At 40.2% G+C, this 17945-nt stretch overlaps 1 protein-coding gene across 5 annotated transcripts in view; it reads left to right on the top strand.

The window, feature by feature from the left end:
- LOC126279017 (cohesin subunit SA-2-like) overlaps window positions 1-17945 on the top strand; it is a 359735-nt gene that overhangs the window by 140537 nt on the left and 201253 nt on the right. For all 5 annotated transcript variants that reach the window (XM_049979406.1, XM_049979405.1, XM_049979404.1 and 2 more), the window contains 2 exons: window positions 3260-3408; window positions 14218-14398. In XM_049979406.1, coding sequence (XP_049835363.1) covers window positions 3260-3408; window positions 14218-14398 — 330 coding nt within the window. The remainder of the gene's footprint in view (window positions 1-3259; window positions 3409-14217; window positions 14399-17945) is intronic.

Genomic DNA, 17945 nt, shown 5'->3' with positions numbered 1-17945 from the left:
ACCCTCTGGCAGTGGACGGCTATCGTCCCATTACACTAACCAACGTTTTGTGCAAATTGCTCAACCGTATGGTGGGGTGGCGTTTGTGTTGCGTCCTTGAGTCGCGCGGTCTCCTCGCTCCATCCCAGGGTGGCTTCCGTCAGGGCCGGTCTGCTGCGGACAATTTGGTGCGGCTGGAATCTGCTATCCGTATGGCCTTTTCCCACCGTCAGCATCTCGTTGCTGTATTTTTTGATCTGCGGAAGGCATATGACACAACATGGAGGCATCACATCCTTGCTACGTTGCGCGAGTGGGGTCTTCGTGGTAAGCTCCCAGCTTTTCTTCAAAACTTTTTATTGCGCCGCTCTTTCCGGGTGCAAGTCGGTGCCGCCTCTAGTTCATCTTATATACAGGAAAATGGGGTCCCGCAGGGCTCGGTGTTGAGCGTTTCCTTATTTCTAGTGGCCATTAATGGTCTGGCTGCAGCCGTGGGGTCGTCGGTATCTCCTTCTTTGTATGCTGACGACTTCTGCATCTCATTTATCTCAAAGACTACGGGAGTCGCCGAACGCAGGCTGCAAGCAGCCGTTCGCAAGGCGGCATCATGGGCTCTGACTCATGGATTTCAGTTCTCTGCGGCCAAGACTCGAGTTATGCACTTCTGCAGGCGTCGGACGGTCCACCCTCATCCGGAACTTTACCTCGACGGTCACCTACTTGAAGTGGTGGACACTAGCCGCTTTTTAGGACTCGTCTTTGATGCCCGGCTCACGTGGGTTCCTCATATTACTCAGCTGAAGCAAAAGTGCTGGCAGCACCTCAACGCCCTCCGCTGCCTGAGCCATGCGTCTTGGGGTGCAGATCGCAGCACGCTGCTGCGATTGTACAGAGCCCTTGTGCAGTCCAGGCTTGATTATGGGAGCCTGGCCTATGGGTCTGCATCGCCCTCAGTGTTGACGTTGTTGGACCCCATACACCACTGTGGGGTTCGGCTTGCAACTGGCGCTTTCCGTACGAGCCCCGTGGATAGTCTGCTGGTGGAGGCCGGGGTTCCCCCGCTGCGGATTCGCCGCCACCGACTGCTCGCCGACTATGCTGTCCACGTGCATTGCTCACCGGGCCATCCCAATCATCGCCTGCTTTTCCCTGCCAGGGTCCTCCCTCTGCCCGACCGGCGACCTAGGTCTGGGCTTTCCATTGCTGTCCGCGTCCAGTCCCTGCTGTCTGAACTGGGGTCGTTCCCTCTTCTGCCGCCCTTCCGGGCCTGTGCACCCACGCCTCCCTGGTGTATGACCCGTCCGTCTGTCCGCCTGGACTTGGCACGGGAACCCAAGGACTCGGTTCCGCATGTGGCCCTCCGTCACCGTTTTCTTGCACTCGTCGCCTCATTTTCAGGCTGTGAGCCTGTCTACACTGATGGTTCCCTGGTGGATGGTTGTCCTGCCTACGCTTTTGCTCACGCTGCCCATGTTGAACAGCGCTCCTTGCCGGCTGGCTGCAGTATTTTTACTGCAGAGCTGGTGGCCATATTGCGCGCTCTTGAGCATATGCGTTCCTGCTCAGGTACGTCCATCGTCATCTGCAGCGACTCCCTGAGCAGCCTCCAGGCTATCGACCGCTGCTATACCTCTTCTCCTCTGGTATCCTTTATTCCGGAGTCTGTTTTTGCCATTACCCGCTCTGGTCGTTCGGTGGTCTTTGTTTGGACGCCAGGTCATGTTGGCATCCCGGGGAATGAACGTGTCGACAGGCTGGCCAAAGGGGCGGTCGACGCCCCCACTTTGGCGATCGGCCTCCCCGCTCGTGATTGGCAGCTGGCGTTGCGCCGTAAGGTGCTTCAGATGTGGTGTGACGAGTGGCGTAGCCTGACTTCTCCGAATAAACTGCGGGCTGTTAAGGAGACGACCGATGTGTGGCAGTCCTCCCTGCGGGCTTCTCTCAGGGACTCTGTCATCCTGTGTCGGCTCCGCATCGGCCATACCTACCTGACGCACGGACATCTATTGCGTCAGGAGGATCCCCCCCTGTGTCAGTGTGGGTCCCGGTTGACGGTCGCCCATATTTTGTTGGAGTGTCCCCGCCTGCGCACCATCCGGCAGACTTTTAATCTCCCGAGCACGTTGCCTTTGGTTTTATGCGACGATGCCTCCATGGCTGACGACGTTTTAAATTTTATCCGTGGTAGTCCTTTTTATGGTTCCATTTAGGGGGGACCTGTCCCTTTCCCTTTCTGTGTATCTTGTTCTCGAGTGTCCCATTGGTCGCAGATTTTAATGTGTGTATTCGGGTGGTTGACTCTTTCCCAATTTTTGTTCCCATGGTCAGTCAACCAGTCTCCGACCCTCTTATTTTCTTCCGTTTCTTTCTGTCCAGTGTTTGTCTGTACTCTTCTTGTCTCTAGTGTTCGCTGCCACATTGGTGTTCTTTCAGTGACTGGGGGGAGGGGCGTCTCCTCCCCCCTTGGGGTTTTACCTGTTCCGTAAATTTTGTTTCGCCGGTTTTTTTGGAATGGGGGACTGATGACCTTAGCTGTTTAGTCCCCCTTAAACATCCCAACAACAACATCTCCCCACCCCTACAAGATGTTACACTGTTCACTCTGTTTTGTAACCGGGTTTGAGCTTGACTGTGATGAAATTGTTAGACCTTTACTCCTTAACACATTGTATGTAAAACCACACACTGTTGTGCAGAATCCATTCCAACCAACATAAAATGTATGAATGTTGTATGGAATAGTTATGTAGTCACAGTTGATGTTCTTGTACTACACTCTTATATTTTACGTGGGAGATCCTCACAGTAGTTAAAGATCTTTCATTATAATGTAGTTCTCACACTTCTTATGATATTTTTATCTAGTAATTCTTTGCACAACAGATTAGTATTCAATTAGATGGTGTCACAGCAAGTAGAAAAAATAAATTTGACAAAAGAAGAGCTTGTATAAAGATGATATGAAGGTTAGTTTCTGGTAAAACTGTAATTGTCATTACTTTCTCAAAACTTGAAGACTTGACCTTGCACTAGTACTAAGATGTCCGTAACTTAATGGAAAGCTGAGAAAATATTTACATTATTAAGACCAATTCATATTAGTATGTAACTAAACGATGTTTCCCATACATAAAATATTATAATTGTTCTATAAAATATGTTTTCCTGTATTAGTATGTAACTAAATGACAGTTCCCATATGTGTATTGGCCTTATAAAATATTTTTTCCTTTATAAGAATTCATTGGGATTAATGTAAACCTTTGTTTTTGTTTTACAGACTATGGAATCAGTTATTTCAACAGGAGAACCAAAGCAGGAAATACAAAATTTTCTTTCGCATAGTAAAGCAAGACTTATTGCAATGACATTAGATGTTTCTCCTGAGATAGCAGTCCAGGCTATCAGAGTTCTTGCTGCAGTAGACAAGTACGTATGGAAAGAAATGAAAGGGTACTAATGTCTTATTTGAGTTTAGCTGCTCATTTTACATCACCTAACATTTCTTTTAATTAGTGATAGTATTGTTGATTGAGTAATGTTCTTCAATTATCCGAAAACTTATCCTGGCACACAGTAGCTCTAAATTGTCATAAGAAGTGAGGGAGCCCGTAGAAATAAAATTCCTGCTGCCTTCTTCCAACTTTTTCCACCCATTAATTGACTTGGACATTATGTTCTATAAACCACTACATGATAAGAGCCTTCGGGGATGTCAAATGAATGAAAGTTACATTAACCAGGGAAAGGAGCCATTGCAGGCTAGTTATGTAAAGTGTACTAATTATTGTATTGATATGAGAAGACTTAAATCTCTCCTTTAGAAACGCTTTTCTAGCCATTGCCAGTCTACATTTCAAATCGTCTATACTTCAGCCATCATCAGTATTTTGCTGTCCAAATAACACAACTCATCTACTACTTGGAGTGTCTCGTTATGTAATAAGATTCTCTCAGCATCACTTGATTTAATTTTACTATATGCCATTATACTTGTTTTGTGTTTGTTGATGGAATGTATAGACTTAAGTGTTACAAAGTCTTCTCTGAAAGCATTTCCTTGGAGTGTATCCATGTATGGAAGTGAAACATGGACGAAGAACAGTTTACAGTTGAAGAGAAAAGAAGATTTTGAAACATGATGCTACAGAAGAATGGATGGATCACATAACTAATGAGTAGGTACTGAACAGAACTGGGGAGAATAGAAATGTGTGGCACAGCTCGACTAAAAGAAGGGATTTGTTGATAGGACACATTCTGAGATATCAAGGGATCACCAGTTTAGTAATGGAGGTGAGTGTGGGGAGCTAAAATCACAGAGGAGGACCAAGAGATGAATACAGTAAGCAGATTCAGAGGAGGTAAAGAGGCTTGCTCAGGATAGAGTAGCACGGAGAGCTGCATCAAACCAGTCGTTGGACTGAAGACCACAACAACAACAACAACACTATATGACTTCGGAAAAGCAGTGGGCTTTCCTCTCCTTCTTCATTAAAGTAACTACTTTCCTTATACTCTATTAGAACATATATGATGCCAGGCAACTAGTAAAGTCCACAAATGAGAGCAGTGCTTAGAACAGGTGAAAAAACTAAGCAAAGAATGCAATGTGGTGTGATGCATTATAAGATAATGGAAGCCAGAGGGCTCAGTCCAAAAACAAGGGCAGATTGGTAGTAATTTTAATCCAGGAACGTAAGAAAACATTATAATTAGATTCTCCATTAGTGTGGTCATATTGTCCATAGTTGCTTCATAATAATTAAAGATATTTGATTCTGTTGTTGCAACTACAAGAAAATGCATATTCTTGTCATCAGTCACATTTTGTTTTTTTGAAATTTGTCTATAGATTGGCTTTCTTTCTAAACTGAAAAACAATTCATTACAAACAATTTTGATTTCATTCATGTATGGTATTTTATGCACGGTTTTCTCTCACATAAGGAAATGCTGTCTTCTTGCACATTTTTGAGTTATTCATTTGTTTGCCACTGTTGTTGATTTGTAAGTGTAAGAACAGAAAGAAAGTTGGTAGTCTGCATGCCAACTCACGATGCTATCCTACGCAGATGTATGCACCCGTGGGTGCACACAGAGAATGCTGATTAGCCTGCTAGTTGAAATGGGACTATCTTTCCATCCCTATCTTAAATTATTTCCTCATGTCAGCATCCTCTGAAGAGGTCATTTTAGCTCAAATTTGTAACTTTCTGGACTTTATACTGTTATGTCTATACCCAGTTCCAGTAGTAACCACCCTTTAAAAAATCAGTACAAATGAGTTTATTATGTCAAATTCAATTTCACATTAATATACTACCTGATTCACATTTGCAGCTAATGGGAGTAAACCATTTGTTAATAATCCAACTTCGAAATTTTGTGATATGAACTGTGCAGTCATGTTGCACCATATATTCTTGAAAATTTACCTCTTCCCTATTTCTGAAAAGCTATGACGTTAATTATGTATGATCTAAAATGGTAACTCAACACGAGAACAAACCGAAATACTGTTAGTAATATTTTATTCTAAGTAATTGGGGTGTAATTAACTAAAATACAATTTATACTATTGTACTTCTTATTCTTTGGAACTACACATGGAACTTTTGTGGCCCATTTTGTGATACATGTAACCAAATTTTTCTCTTGACTTTTAGTTGTTATTTTTTAAGTCTCAATTTCAATCATGTATTCGATTGTTTTGTTTTTATATAAAAGAAAGTGCCACATGATCCACTGGGTCCGTCTGTCTGCATTATTGTGTTTCGGAAGCTATTTGCATGAGTCTTTCAGAGTCTGTCAGACAGCCAATGTATATTCCACCTATGACAAGAAAAGTATTAGACTCCATGTTTTATTTCAAAATTACTACTACAGCAATGTGAGGATCGAGGACTTTCTGAAGCAACATCTCAGAGGATACCAAAATTGAGCATCTCATCATATGGAGCAGCTAAGTTATTACGTGAATTTCATTAACTGTGGCTGAAATTTTCTAGACATATCAAAAAAAGGTTTTCCTTTACCTTGGTTCTGAGTGTTCCAAAACCTGTAAAGAAAATTGAACTAGAGATCAACATAAACATCATTTCCACCCTTTTTATTGCTCATGAAAACCACTCGTTTCCTGTTGTACCACCACACAGCGAGACCTTCAGAGATAGTGGTCCAGATTCCTGTACACACCGCTACCTCTAAAATCCAGTAGATGTCCTGTTGCATTAATGAATGCCTGTATTTGTTGTGGAATACTGTCCACAAGTTCATCGAGGCACTGTTGGTCCAGATTGTCCCACTCCTCAATGGCAATTCTGCGTAGATCCGTCAGAGTGGTTGGTGGATCACGTCATCCATAAACAGCCCATTTTAATCTATCCCAGGCATGTTTGGTAGGGTTCATTTCTGGAGAATGTGCTAACCACTCTAATTGAGCTGTGTACCTTCTTTCTGGTGGAATGACTGGAACTGATCAGCTGTTGGACCCCCTCCATCTAATAGGCACTGCTCATGCATGGTTGTTTACATCTTTGGGTGGGTTTAGTGACATCTCCGAACAGTCAAAGGGACTCTGTCTGTGATACAATATCCACAGGCAACGTCTGTCTTCCCGAGTTCTGGGAACCGGGGTGACGCTATACTCTTTTTGATGTGTGTACAACTGAAATAAAGTAAGACAGTGAATATACACTATATTTGTGATGTGCTTGATTCATTCCTCCTCTGAAGTGTCACACTAAAGGAAAATCTAATATCATAGGTAAATTTCATTTGCATATGGTGTAATGGGCTTCAAATGCAAAATCATAGCGACCTCTATTTTTCATTGCAAGATTTCCGTTTTTCATGCAGTGTTTTACTTAATTGCAAATATATTAAGTATGACCGATACTGAAATTTTGAGCACTTCAGCATTAAGCTGACTTATAAAGCTACAAGCAACATGATTTATTACTTTTTTCCCCTTCTGTAAACAGTCTCGTTCATTCTGGCTTGCTGGCCGGCACGGGCCACAGCATCAGTTGGCGCCACCCCCCGGCTGCCGTTGTCTGTTGCCTTGTTATATAACGAGGGAACAGTTTCCGTGCTGGGTCAAGCTGTCATGTGCTGCCCCACCCGCGCACTCTCCCAGGGCAGGTAGCCCACTTTCTTTCTGTAGAACCATACATTGCCTTATGTCTCAACACATGCCCTATTGTCCTGTCTGTTCCCTTGTCATTGATTGCCACATGTTCCTCTCTTCCTCGATCTGTTCTTGTCAGTCCATTTAACTTCTACAGCACCACATCTCATATGCTTCAGTTGTCTTATTTTTTGTTTTTCCACTGTCCATGATTCCATACATACTATGTTTCAAATGTACAGTCTCAGAAGTTTCTTCCTCAAATTAATGTACCACAAAGCTTGTTTCTCTTATTGAATTCAGTTTCTCTAAATTAGTAACTTGATCAATCTATTTAATCTTTAGCATATTTCATGTGGGAGTAACAATGATCCTTGAAAGCCACTTATAGAGACAGCTGTCTTCGAAAGCTGTGTTTATTTGTATAAATTACTGTGAAATTAAATTAAAGCTGTTGTAATACAATGCAATTAACAGAAGAAAGGTTGCTCCTACAGTCACTATTGTCAGATCATGATTATCATTAATGCATTTGACTCAAGATACTTTCCCACTTTCCTAAAAAAAATGTGAATCTATAATACAGACAACTGTGACCCAACACACTGACAGTGAAAATCTTCCTTACTACACATTACATGATCAATAACTTGGCATGTAGTTTGCATTTTCTGCTTTGTTCCGAGGCTGACTTTGAGCAGGAATATGTATGAAAATCAATATTAAAATGTCGTGATAATGGTTTTATTTGTCTAAACAATGTAATATATAAATATCTTAATTACTTCAATATTGTATAAAAGTATTTCCTTCTACCATTTTTTCTATATCTTTTGAACTTTGTTATTTAATATATTTTGAGCGCCACCAAAAAAAGTAAGTACGAGGGTTGCCCAGAAAGTAATGCACTGCATTTTTTTCTTCAACAATTCTTTATTGAATGTAATGAGAATTACACGTACAAAACCCACAGACACTATCTTTCCATGTAATATCCATCCCGGTCTTTGGCCTTCCCCCAGTGTGAAGCAAGGGCATGTATGCCCTGTTGCTAACAATCCTTGTCCTGGTGGCGGAGCCAGTGCTTCACTGTATGAATCACCTCATCTTCCTCTAAATGTCTTCCACGAATGGCATCCTTTAATGGCCCAAACAAATGGAAGCCTGAGGGGGCTAGGCTGTTCAGCTGTCCTCAGACTTGTGTGGGGCCGAGTGTTATTGTGTTGCAGTAAAACGTCTCCTTGGTTGCTGTGGCACTGAAGTCCCCTGAAGCATGTCTTGAGTTTTGTTAATGTGTAGATGTATGCTTCCCAATTAATGGTACTGCCTCTCGGCATCACATCAATCAGAATCACACCTTCACAGTCCCAGAACATGGTGATCAGGACCTTAGCGGTGGAAGCAGTTGCTTTGCATTTTTTATTCTGTGGGGAGTGGGATTGGTGCCATTCCATTGACTGTCATTTTGTTTTGGGCTCAAAATGGTGAACCCATGTTTCATCACCTGCCACAAATCGAGGACAAGGTGGTCTCCCCAACAGCTTCAAAACGTTGCAACAAATCAAGACAAATGTTCTTTCTCTGTGATTTGCGGTCCACCGTTAGACACCAAGGGCTCCCACCTTGCATACACTTTTGAATATCCAAGAGTGTGGATTTGCATCCACACAACTGTCGAGTCGCAATGTGTCTGTCCTCGTGAATGACATCAGCAGCTCGCTGCCACATGTCAGGTGGATGGTCTCCTGACTGCTGCAAATCATGGAGCTCCGCTGAAGAGCCTTCTGATGACCTCACCCTCCGTATCCAACGACTACTGTACTTCCGTCGACAGCAGATGCTCCATAGACTTTGCACAAACGTTTCTGAGTATCCCCCATAGTTTCTTTCTCTGCGGTGAGAAATTCAATGACAGCATGTTGCTTGTAATGTACATCACGTACAGACGCCATTTTGAAACTGTCCTGCAGTAATAAGATAATTCAACTTGATGGTGAACTGGAGAACAGTGGCCATCAGCTATGAAATTATGGTGAGTCACTATACAACGTAAAGTTGTTCCTGATCCTAACTTCAGGCACCAAATGGACATTGCTATGTTACCTATTTGTTTTCAGCAGTGTAACTGCTCTTCGAAACAGCATCCCGTATGAGCAAATCAGTCATGTCTTTATCAGCAGTTACTCATACTTTATGTATTTGGGCTATGCAAGACTCTGGTCAGGAAAAATAGCTTACTGTAGTTGTAGGGTCTAGCCAACAAACCTCTGCTTTCATACTCCGCAGTTAATTTACTGCAAATAATAACCTGTAGCTGTGATCCTGCTGTCAAATAGCCTGTGCATTGGCTAGAATTGTGGATTAATAAAATACACAGAAGTATGAAATACAAGTTACATAAATCATTTAATAACAAGGATTCTGTTTGAATATCTGTATTTGATGGAGCCAACAGAGAATTGTGTTGAATAATGTTTATTTAAAAATTAAATTACAGACAGAAAATACCACTATCAAATGCCATAAAGTTGCATTGACAATGTCATGAGAATGGTAGCAAAATTCCCAGAATAAATTGTCATTAAAGATAAGTGAAAACTAAGTCCATTTCGTAGTTAAAATACACAAAATATTCATCAGCCTAAAACAGTTCAGAGTTCAACATAATGATTGCAAATTAACGCATGTAAAATAACAGGTTGAAACTCGTACTCTGTCTATCTTCGATTCTGTAATACAAACAGAGTAATTTAGAGAGTCCTACACTGTAGCACATTCTGACCTCTTGAAATATAAAGTCCCTTCAAAAGTTGGAGTATTGCAGCAATCGTTCACCTCCCAGAGCCTATTACCAACACGACCGAATATCACAAGTTACCTCAGGCAGGTCTGTCTTCCACCTGATCTCCATGTAAACTGTCCTCAGAAGTTTCACGCCTCAGTCACTTATCACCCTATACCACAGGCCTTTCTTCCTTGAGCTCTTCATTTGAAAAGCCCCGGGCTCCATTTGACTCACTTAGTGTTCCACTGCTGTTAGCTCTTCCCATGGCTGAAGACCATCTCTACCAAAAATACATTGTTCTTAAGTTCCTCAGATATGATGTGACTCAACTTGACCACTTCCTGGATGAAACTAATAAATTACAACAATTAAAAAAAGAAATATTATAAATATTTAGTTACACTCAGGTCATTTACAGTAATTATAAGTAAAGGTTTGCTCATAAATAAATAAGTCAGTATTCTTGTGTGAGTGTGCCACATTAAATGACAACAGATTGCCATTAAATATTGTTTAAACAATTATTTAGCTCTGCTTGTCAGAAGTGTCTTCTGGCATTCTTTTCAATAGTGATGTCAGCCAATACATGTGATTGATGACATCTCAAGTTACCATGATTTTTTAATAGCACTTACAGTCACCATTGAAATAAAGCACTGGCTAAATTGTAAACTGGCCATTAAATGACTGCATTAGTACGACAATTAGCATATTCATGTTATATTCGTCTGCTGTGTAATTTTGAAGAATATAACGTTCTGACATACCTTTGCTAATGAAAAATGTATAAAATATCTCATAAGTCAGAAAAATATAAAAGATACAGACGAGTGGCTTTCAGGAATGATAGCTATTGTGCAGTGACACCGCCAAAGTTGTCATTTCTTGAAATTGCATGAAGTGTTTAATAAAAGCTTTTAATTCAGAGGTTCATTGTGAAAATATTTATTCACTGTGGAATATGAACTCCTGTAGTTTTAAAGATATTGAAAATATTGTTGTGTCATTGGATGCACTTCATTTTACTGTGGTTATGATTGTCTGACACTTCACTGTTTTTTGGTTCACCTCCTGCACAAAAGCCACGTAGGCAGAAGCTGTCCAAATTCCCGGCTTTGGGATTTACTCATTTGTGGCAACACTGCTCATCTTTGTACTTGGACTTGCTTGTATTGGTCACCTAGCCAGACCTGCCCCAGTGTGCTGTGAGATCAGGGCCCGCTAGTGTCCAGCTGTAAAATTTCGTCTTACCTCGTACCAGTACTGAGTGACCGATTAGCTCACCTACATACGTGTAACACTACAACAAGCAGGCTAACAATAACCAAGTAATCAAAGTTAATATCAATGCAAAACCGTGCCATATATTCCAAAGGGAATGTGTAATAAACTGATTTTGTGGTGCCAATGCATGAAAGTAGGAATCACAAATTAGGATTAAAAAGAAAAATCATAAGCCACAAAAGCATTACACAATCAAAATTCTGAGACAAACATCTGTGATCAGTTCCACAGTTCCTGTATCATGCTTTGGCACCAGCTTTAAATCAGTTGGCTTATGATTAAATGATATGTATCAAACAACAAGTAAAGGAAAGTATGTCTCAAGGAAAATATATAGTAATACAGACTGCAGTAACCAACAGTTTCTCCAACTCTGTGACTGATGCTATACTGGAAAGAGAGTTCTTTTCATAGAACAATTGCAACTGAACATTATTGTTCAAATTATTTTTATCCATACATTTTTATTTGGTTTTTCCACTTGCAGTTCTAACCTTCCAACTTTTGTAAATGCACACAACAACTGTGTTTGCATCACATGTGGTGTGCACTTTTGTTGGTCTCTCCCCTCTGCTGTTTAACATTTTCCTGTTAGTATGGCTAGATGAGCAAGATGGAAGTTGCTGTCACTCTTGTATGTATGTGTCTTTAACATATTTTATTTCATTCTCTCTTTTTAAATGTTTTATTATTTCTTAGGTATTTCATGTTTTTGTTGAGAGAGACTACACACACACACACACACACACACACACACACACACAGACATATTCACCGAGCGAGGTGGCGCAGTGGGTAGCACACTGGACTCGCATTCGGGAGGATGACGGTTCAATCCCGTCTCCGGCCATCCTGATTTAGGTTTTCCGTGATTTCCCTAAATCGCTTTAGGCAAATGCCAGGATGGTTCCTTTGAAAGGGCACGGCCGATTTCCTTCCCTAACCCGAGCTTGCGCTCCGTCTCTAATGACCTCGTTGTCGACGGGACGTTAAACACTAACCACCACCACCACCACCACCACACACATTCTTAGGCTCCCTATTTTATAAAGTGAGACATGGAACTTTAGTTCTACAGAAGACAACCTTAGTTTGTCAATGCTTTAGGTGATTAAAGTCATCAATATCCTGTTACATTTTCGTTTTTGGATTGGAGCTTATTATAGCATATTGTTCCCATTGTTACAGTATACACTGGAAGATGTTATTACATGATCCCAAAATATATTGTAAACAATAAAATATTATTGATTCGACAAATGTTGTGATTCATTCATTTTTTGAAAACTGAATGAAGATAAACATTTGATAATGTGCTCTGCAGACAGGCACAAGGAAAAGACAGTTACATATCGTATTTCACCAGAAAAGGAAAAGTGTATGACACCCCCCCCCCCCCCCCCCTGCACACACACACACACACACACACACACACACACACACACAAAAAAAAAAGAAAACCATAAAATCAAGCCTACCTCACAGACTGTCTGCAGTAAGAGACAGATAAATAGTTACATGGTTTTGCATGGTTTTCATTGCGGAAGGGACACTATTTCACTATTTCCGTGCCTATGTATCCGTTTTGTCCATAAATAGTTTTTCTCTTCATTTGTTACAAATTTTGTAATTTTCTTAATTAGACATATGAGTGCCAGGTGTCTGTAACTTGTTGCCATAATATTTTTGCACAGAGTCTTCTGGCCATCTTCTGGTGAATACTTGAAAAAATACGTTGGTATTGAAGACCTCATTGGCATATGCATGGTTTAACGAGTTATCACAGAACCGGGATGCTAAAGGGCATGCACATGTGCTGCAAGACAGAACACTGCTCCATGTGCCCCTTGCTGAAAACTTGTCACATTGATATGAGATCATATTTGAATGGTAAAATCACAGAATGATGTGGCTACATAGAGCGTGACATTTTTTAGTGACGGTACTGTATTTACAGGATACTAATTCACACCATCTGGGGGGGGGGGCAAGGGGGGGGGGGGGGGGGGAGAGACTCCTAAGACCTTGGTCCACCAATCTCGTACCATATCAGATGAAAATACCCTGCAAGTAGAACTTGAACAAGTGTGAACTCTGTTTCTGAACAACATTATATTCATCTCGGTGTGTACAAAGAGCGCTACAGATATACAAATGGATGACGAGGCCTTCAAAACAACAGGTTATCTACCATAATGCTTCTACAGAAGTAAGCAGAGTATTAAGAAGACAAACTTAAGTGATGTTATGTCCTCCATTGAAAACTGCGCATTACACACAATAAGAGCCTAGTCTCAATATTCTGTGTACTTGTGCTTTACTGAGGGACGACAATAATTCCAGTGGCAATTAATATGAGAAGTTCATGTGTGCCTATATTTAATGAGGTGGAGAATCATACAGAGACTTCACAGTAACGTCTATTTACTTTAGAGATCAGCATTTGAAATGAACTCTTTAAGTGTGCAGCACTCAGTTAAATAAATTTTCAGTATGCTTCTACAGTAGTCGATATTTATCAGTAACAAAATTCAGATTGTCAAACCAAAGTTAGAGGCTGTTCTGCTGTTAAACACATTATGTATGAGTACTTTGAAGTCTGCTTTATTGTGTTCTTATAGTTGTAAGCTACCATGATGTATTATTGAATAAAGAAGCAGTTGATGTATAGTGAACACAGGCTCATTCACTTAATGCAGCCATTCTACTTTTGCTGTTTCCAAATCAGGCTTGGAAAATGTTCAGATGGTTGTTACTATTAGGCCACAGTGAACACCTTCCTCTGCCTCACCTATTAGTAAAATATGTAAGATTAAATAATGTTTTGTGCTGTGTGTGAGAGAGATTATAATTATTATTAGAGTTTTCAATGTTATTGTATTTCAGAAATTTCATTATTACTTTTCTTTTAAGTTCTGGCCATTGGTTGACAAAAATTTTCAATAGAAAAAATGAAATAATCATCTTCTACACTTCATTTATTAGACTTCGAGCCTATTCCATCTTCATTAATAGTAATGTGTGTGTACATTTGCAGATTTTATCAGTCAGTGTTAAATGAAAAAGACAAAGAACAACTTTTCTTTCTGGTGTTCTCGGAGCACAAGCCTGTGGCACAGGAAGCAGCAGGCTATGTATTGCAAGTATCGAGAGTGATAATGGAAGAAGATGGTTCAAGTTTACTGGAAAACATTGCTTGCTTCTTCAAGGAATGTAAAGTAAGTCATAATTACAACAATAAAACCAATGCAACATATTATATGTATCCGACTTCAAATTAACTGATAATGAGTAATTATGCTATACATTATCTCTTGGAACTTTTATATTTAAAGAAGTGGGCATTCTTCACGGAGCAAATAAATAAACTAAGATGATAAACTGGGCATTTACTGAAACATATCAGTAGCCCTTGAAAGCTCTATTTGATTAATAGTTTTACTTGTGACTAGGTACGTATGTCATGGACATGGACTGTGTGAGGCAGTGCAGTGGTTAAGACATCAGACTTCCTTGTGGAAAGATCAGCTTCATTGCTCTGACTGGCCATCCAAATCCGTTTTCCATGGTTCCCCAAAACCACTTAAAGTCAAGTGCTTTAATGGTACCTCTGCAAAAGATGCGACTGATTTTGTTTCCCAACTTGAACTTTTTCTCTGTATCTTATCATGTCATTGTCATCAGGATGTTAAATCACAATCATCCTGCTTCCTTTCATTGGTGCTCCATTGGTAATTTCATATTTTTCTCGCTGGTATATGTAAGATACTTCTATACTTAGCCTTTACATTTTTATAGTAATATAATTATGCACTACTGAGAACTACATGAAATAATGTTACCACATGACCAACAACTGGGATTTGCCAGTTAAACAACCAACTCCCTTCACATAATGAGAATTTATGCTTTGATCAGCTATAAATATATTCCCTTTTTTTGTGGGGAAGTAGTTGTTTTGGAAAATACAAATTACTTTATCGAGTAAAATAATGATTTTGTTCTTCCCACTGCATGTTTCAGTGGGTTACACCACTATCATAAAGAGGATTTATTACAATTAAAAAGGCATAGACACTTTGGGTGTGTAATGTTTTAGTGGGCAACCTGTGCTGATGGCAGTAGAAGACAAAAATCTATTTAAGTAAGAGACCCAAATTTATGCGAATGTTTTGTTGCAGTATGTACACTTCTTTGTAAACACAAAAGCAAAGACATTGTGTTAGGAACTATCCAAAGTGAAGAACATATTTTGAAGTTAAACTTGCTGAAGGAATATAACACAATTTATAGTTAATTAACACCTCAAACAGAAAGTGGAACCCAGTCCTGATATTCCATAGACATGTGATTTACCATGGGATGACAATAATTCCCTTGGCAACTAGTAAAATTGAGATATTACGTAAAGTTATACGTTGTGGAGTGGGAGTGATATGTAGCCAGTTGAATACCTGACACATGGGTCAATGAAGTTCACTGTTCTGTTGCAAGAAGTATGGAATGATCACACTGATGTTATAATGAAAGATGTGTAGGTTACACTAGAAAACATACAGGAGCAACATAAATGCATACTGCTAATGACAATAATGTATGGCAAGGTCTAGAGGAGACCATTACACAACAGTTTATGTCAACTGGCTGATGACAACTTGTAAAAGGCTTTACAAACACATTACCAGTTCTAGTGATCTGCACACAATGGGCTAATGAGTTACAATATTTATGACAATATTAATTTTGCATAAAAAACATAACATTTTATGTAATATCTCAATTTTTGCTAGTTACCAAAGGAATTATTGTCATCCATGATAAAGCACAGGTCTATGGAATATCAGGACTGGGCTCCACTTTCTGTTTGAGGTGTTAATTAACTATAAATTGTGTTATATTCCATCTGTACGTACATCTTCAAAATGTGAATGGTACATGCTCGAACTGAAACAAGGAGATCATCATCAGTCCATGTGATAATTATGATATTGCGTAAATTTTTTGCCTGGCTATGACAAAGGCTAAGAGAAACTGGTACATTTGTAACTAGGAGGACTGGCTGTGGTGCTCCATGGCTCTCTTGAGTTTGTAGAGGACATCCTTAGTCATATTGAAGAGAACCCGATGGTGAGTACTCGGAACATTGCCCATATCATGGGCCCTGCAGAACAAATAGGTCAGAGTTCATTCTCTCCACTGTGTGCGTACTGTAAAGCAGGAGATTTGAAAGTGATCTTCAAACTTATTTTACCTCAGACATGGATTCCTTATCAGAACGTCATCTATTAAATCCCCTCTACAACTTTTCAAAACATTATCTACACTGTATAATTACCATATGCTTAGCAGGTGTGAGTGCAGTTCTGTGTATATACTCTGTGTTTGCAGCTTTGCAGCGTGCCACATAATAGTGGCCACATAGCCAAAATTTCAGTAATGATTCATATAAATAAATAATTTTACATACATAGCCCATCATGATGTCCTTTAAAGAAGTTTTTTACATGTGACAAAGTACATAAATGAGAATGCTTATTAATTTTGTATAACCTAATGGCAGAATGCATTGAACATTAATTATTTATTCTTTCAATCTACTTATAGCAGAAAAAGTATGTTTGTTAAGTAACTGTGGCTTGAAAATATGTTTTACTGAACATTTCTTCAGTTTACACTGTTTCATGGGTTTTCCATAGCGGTCCCGGGGCACACACTGTCCCCATTGTACCTCACTTCACATAACTGTATTTGTGTGTGCCCAGGGACTGCTACGGTAGCTGTGAAGGTCCTACAGGAACCTTGAAAAGTGACGGCTAACAGGGCTGTGGTGAAGCTACGATAGGCCCAGGAAGCCAGTAGTGGATTATGATTTCTGCTTTCAAAAATAGAATGGGCCTTGGAAAGGACAGATTTAATCAATCACAAACTGTCTATAAACAAGGACTTAGATTTGGAACATTAAATATACAAACATTGACTGGAAAAGTGGAGGATACGGTAGACATGAGGGAAAGAAGGAAGTTAGACCTGTTGGGGTAGCTGAAATATGATGGAAAGGCTACTGACTGTACTGGAGTGTAAATGAAGAGGGAAGGAGAAATGTAGTGGGAAGAGTAGTAAGAGAAGGATTGAAAGAGGAAGTGAAGAGAATAAGTGATAGGATGATGATGTCAAATATCACTCAAGGGGACGACCATAGAGGCAATAAAGCATATGCGCCGCAGCTGGGTTGCACTTCTGAGGAGAAGCAAGAGTTTCAACAGGAAATGCAGAAGCAGATGGGACGGAAGAATGTGATAGTAATGGGGGATTTTATCGCACACGTTGTAAGAGAGACAAGGTTGTGAAAGTGTGCTTTGACCAGAGGGTTGGGGCTGCCGAAATGAGGAAGGTGAAAGACTATTAGAGTTCTGTCAAAGGAATGGCTTGCTGGTTGAGAACTCTTGGTTCAGGAAAAGAGAGAGCCACAAGATTACATGGTACAGCCAAGACTTAGAGAGAAAGTAGATAGTTGACTACTTCCCATAAGATAGTGAGATGAATACGAACATCATTGACATTAAGGTAATACCATCAGAGGCCTTGGATAGCAACCACTGTTTGCTGGTAATGAACCTGAGAGGGAGTAAGGGTAATAAAGGGACAGAGAACCAAGAAAGACGTATAAGGGTATGGAAGTTGAAGGGGAACAAAGCAGGCTATAGTACCTACAAGTAGTAGAGGAAAGCAACCCAAAGGATGGACCAAAAATGGTAGAAGAAGAAT

Source organism: Schistocerca gregaria, chromosome 6, assembly GCF_023897955.1.
Source record: "Schistocerca gregaria isolate iqSchGreg1 chromosome 6, iqSchGreg1.2, whole genome shotgun sequence".
In the NCBI taxonomy this organism is placed as follows: domain Eukaryota; kingdom Metazoa; phylum Arthropoda; class Insecta; order Orthoptera; family Acrididae; genus Schistocerca; species Schistocerca gregaria.
This window is presented reverse-complemented; position numbering and strand designations above follow the sequence as displayed.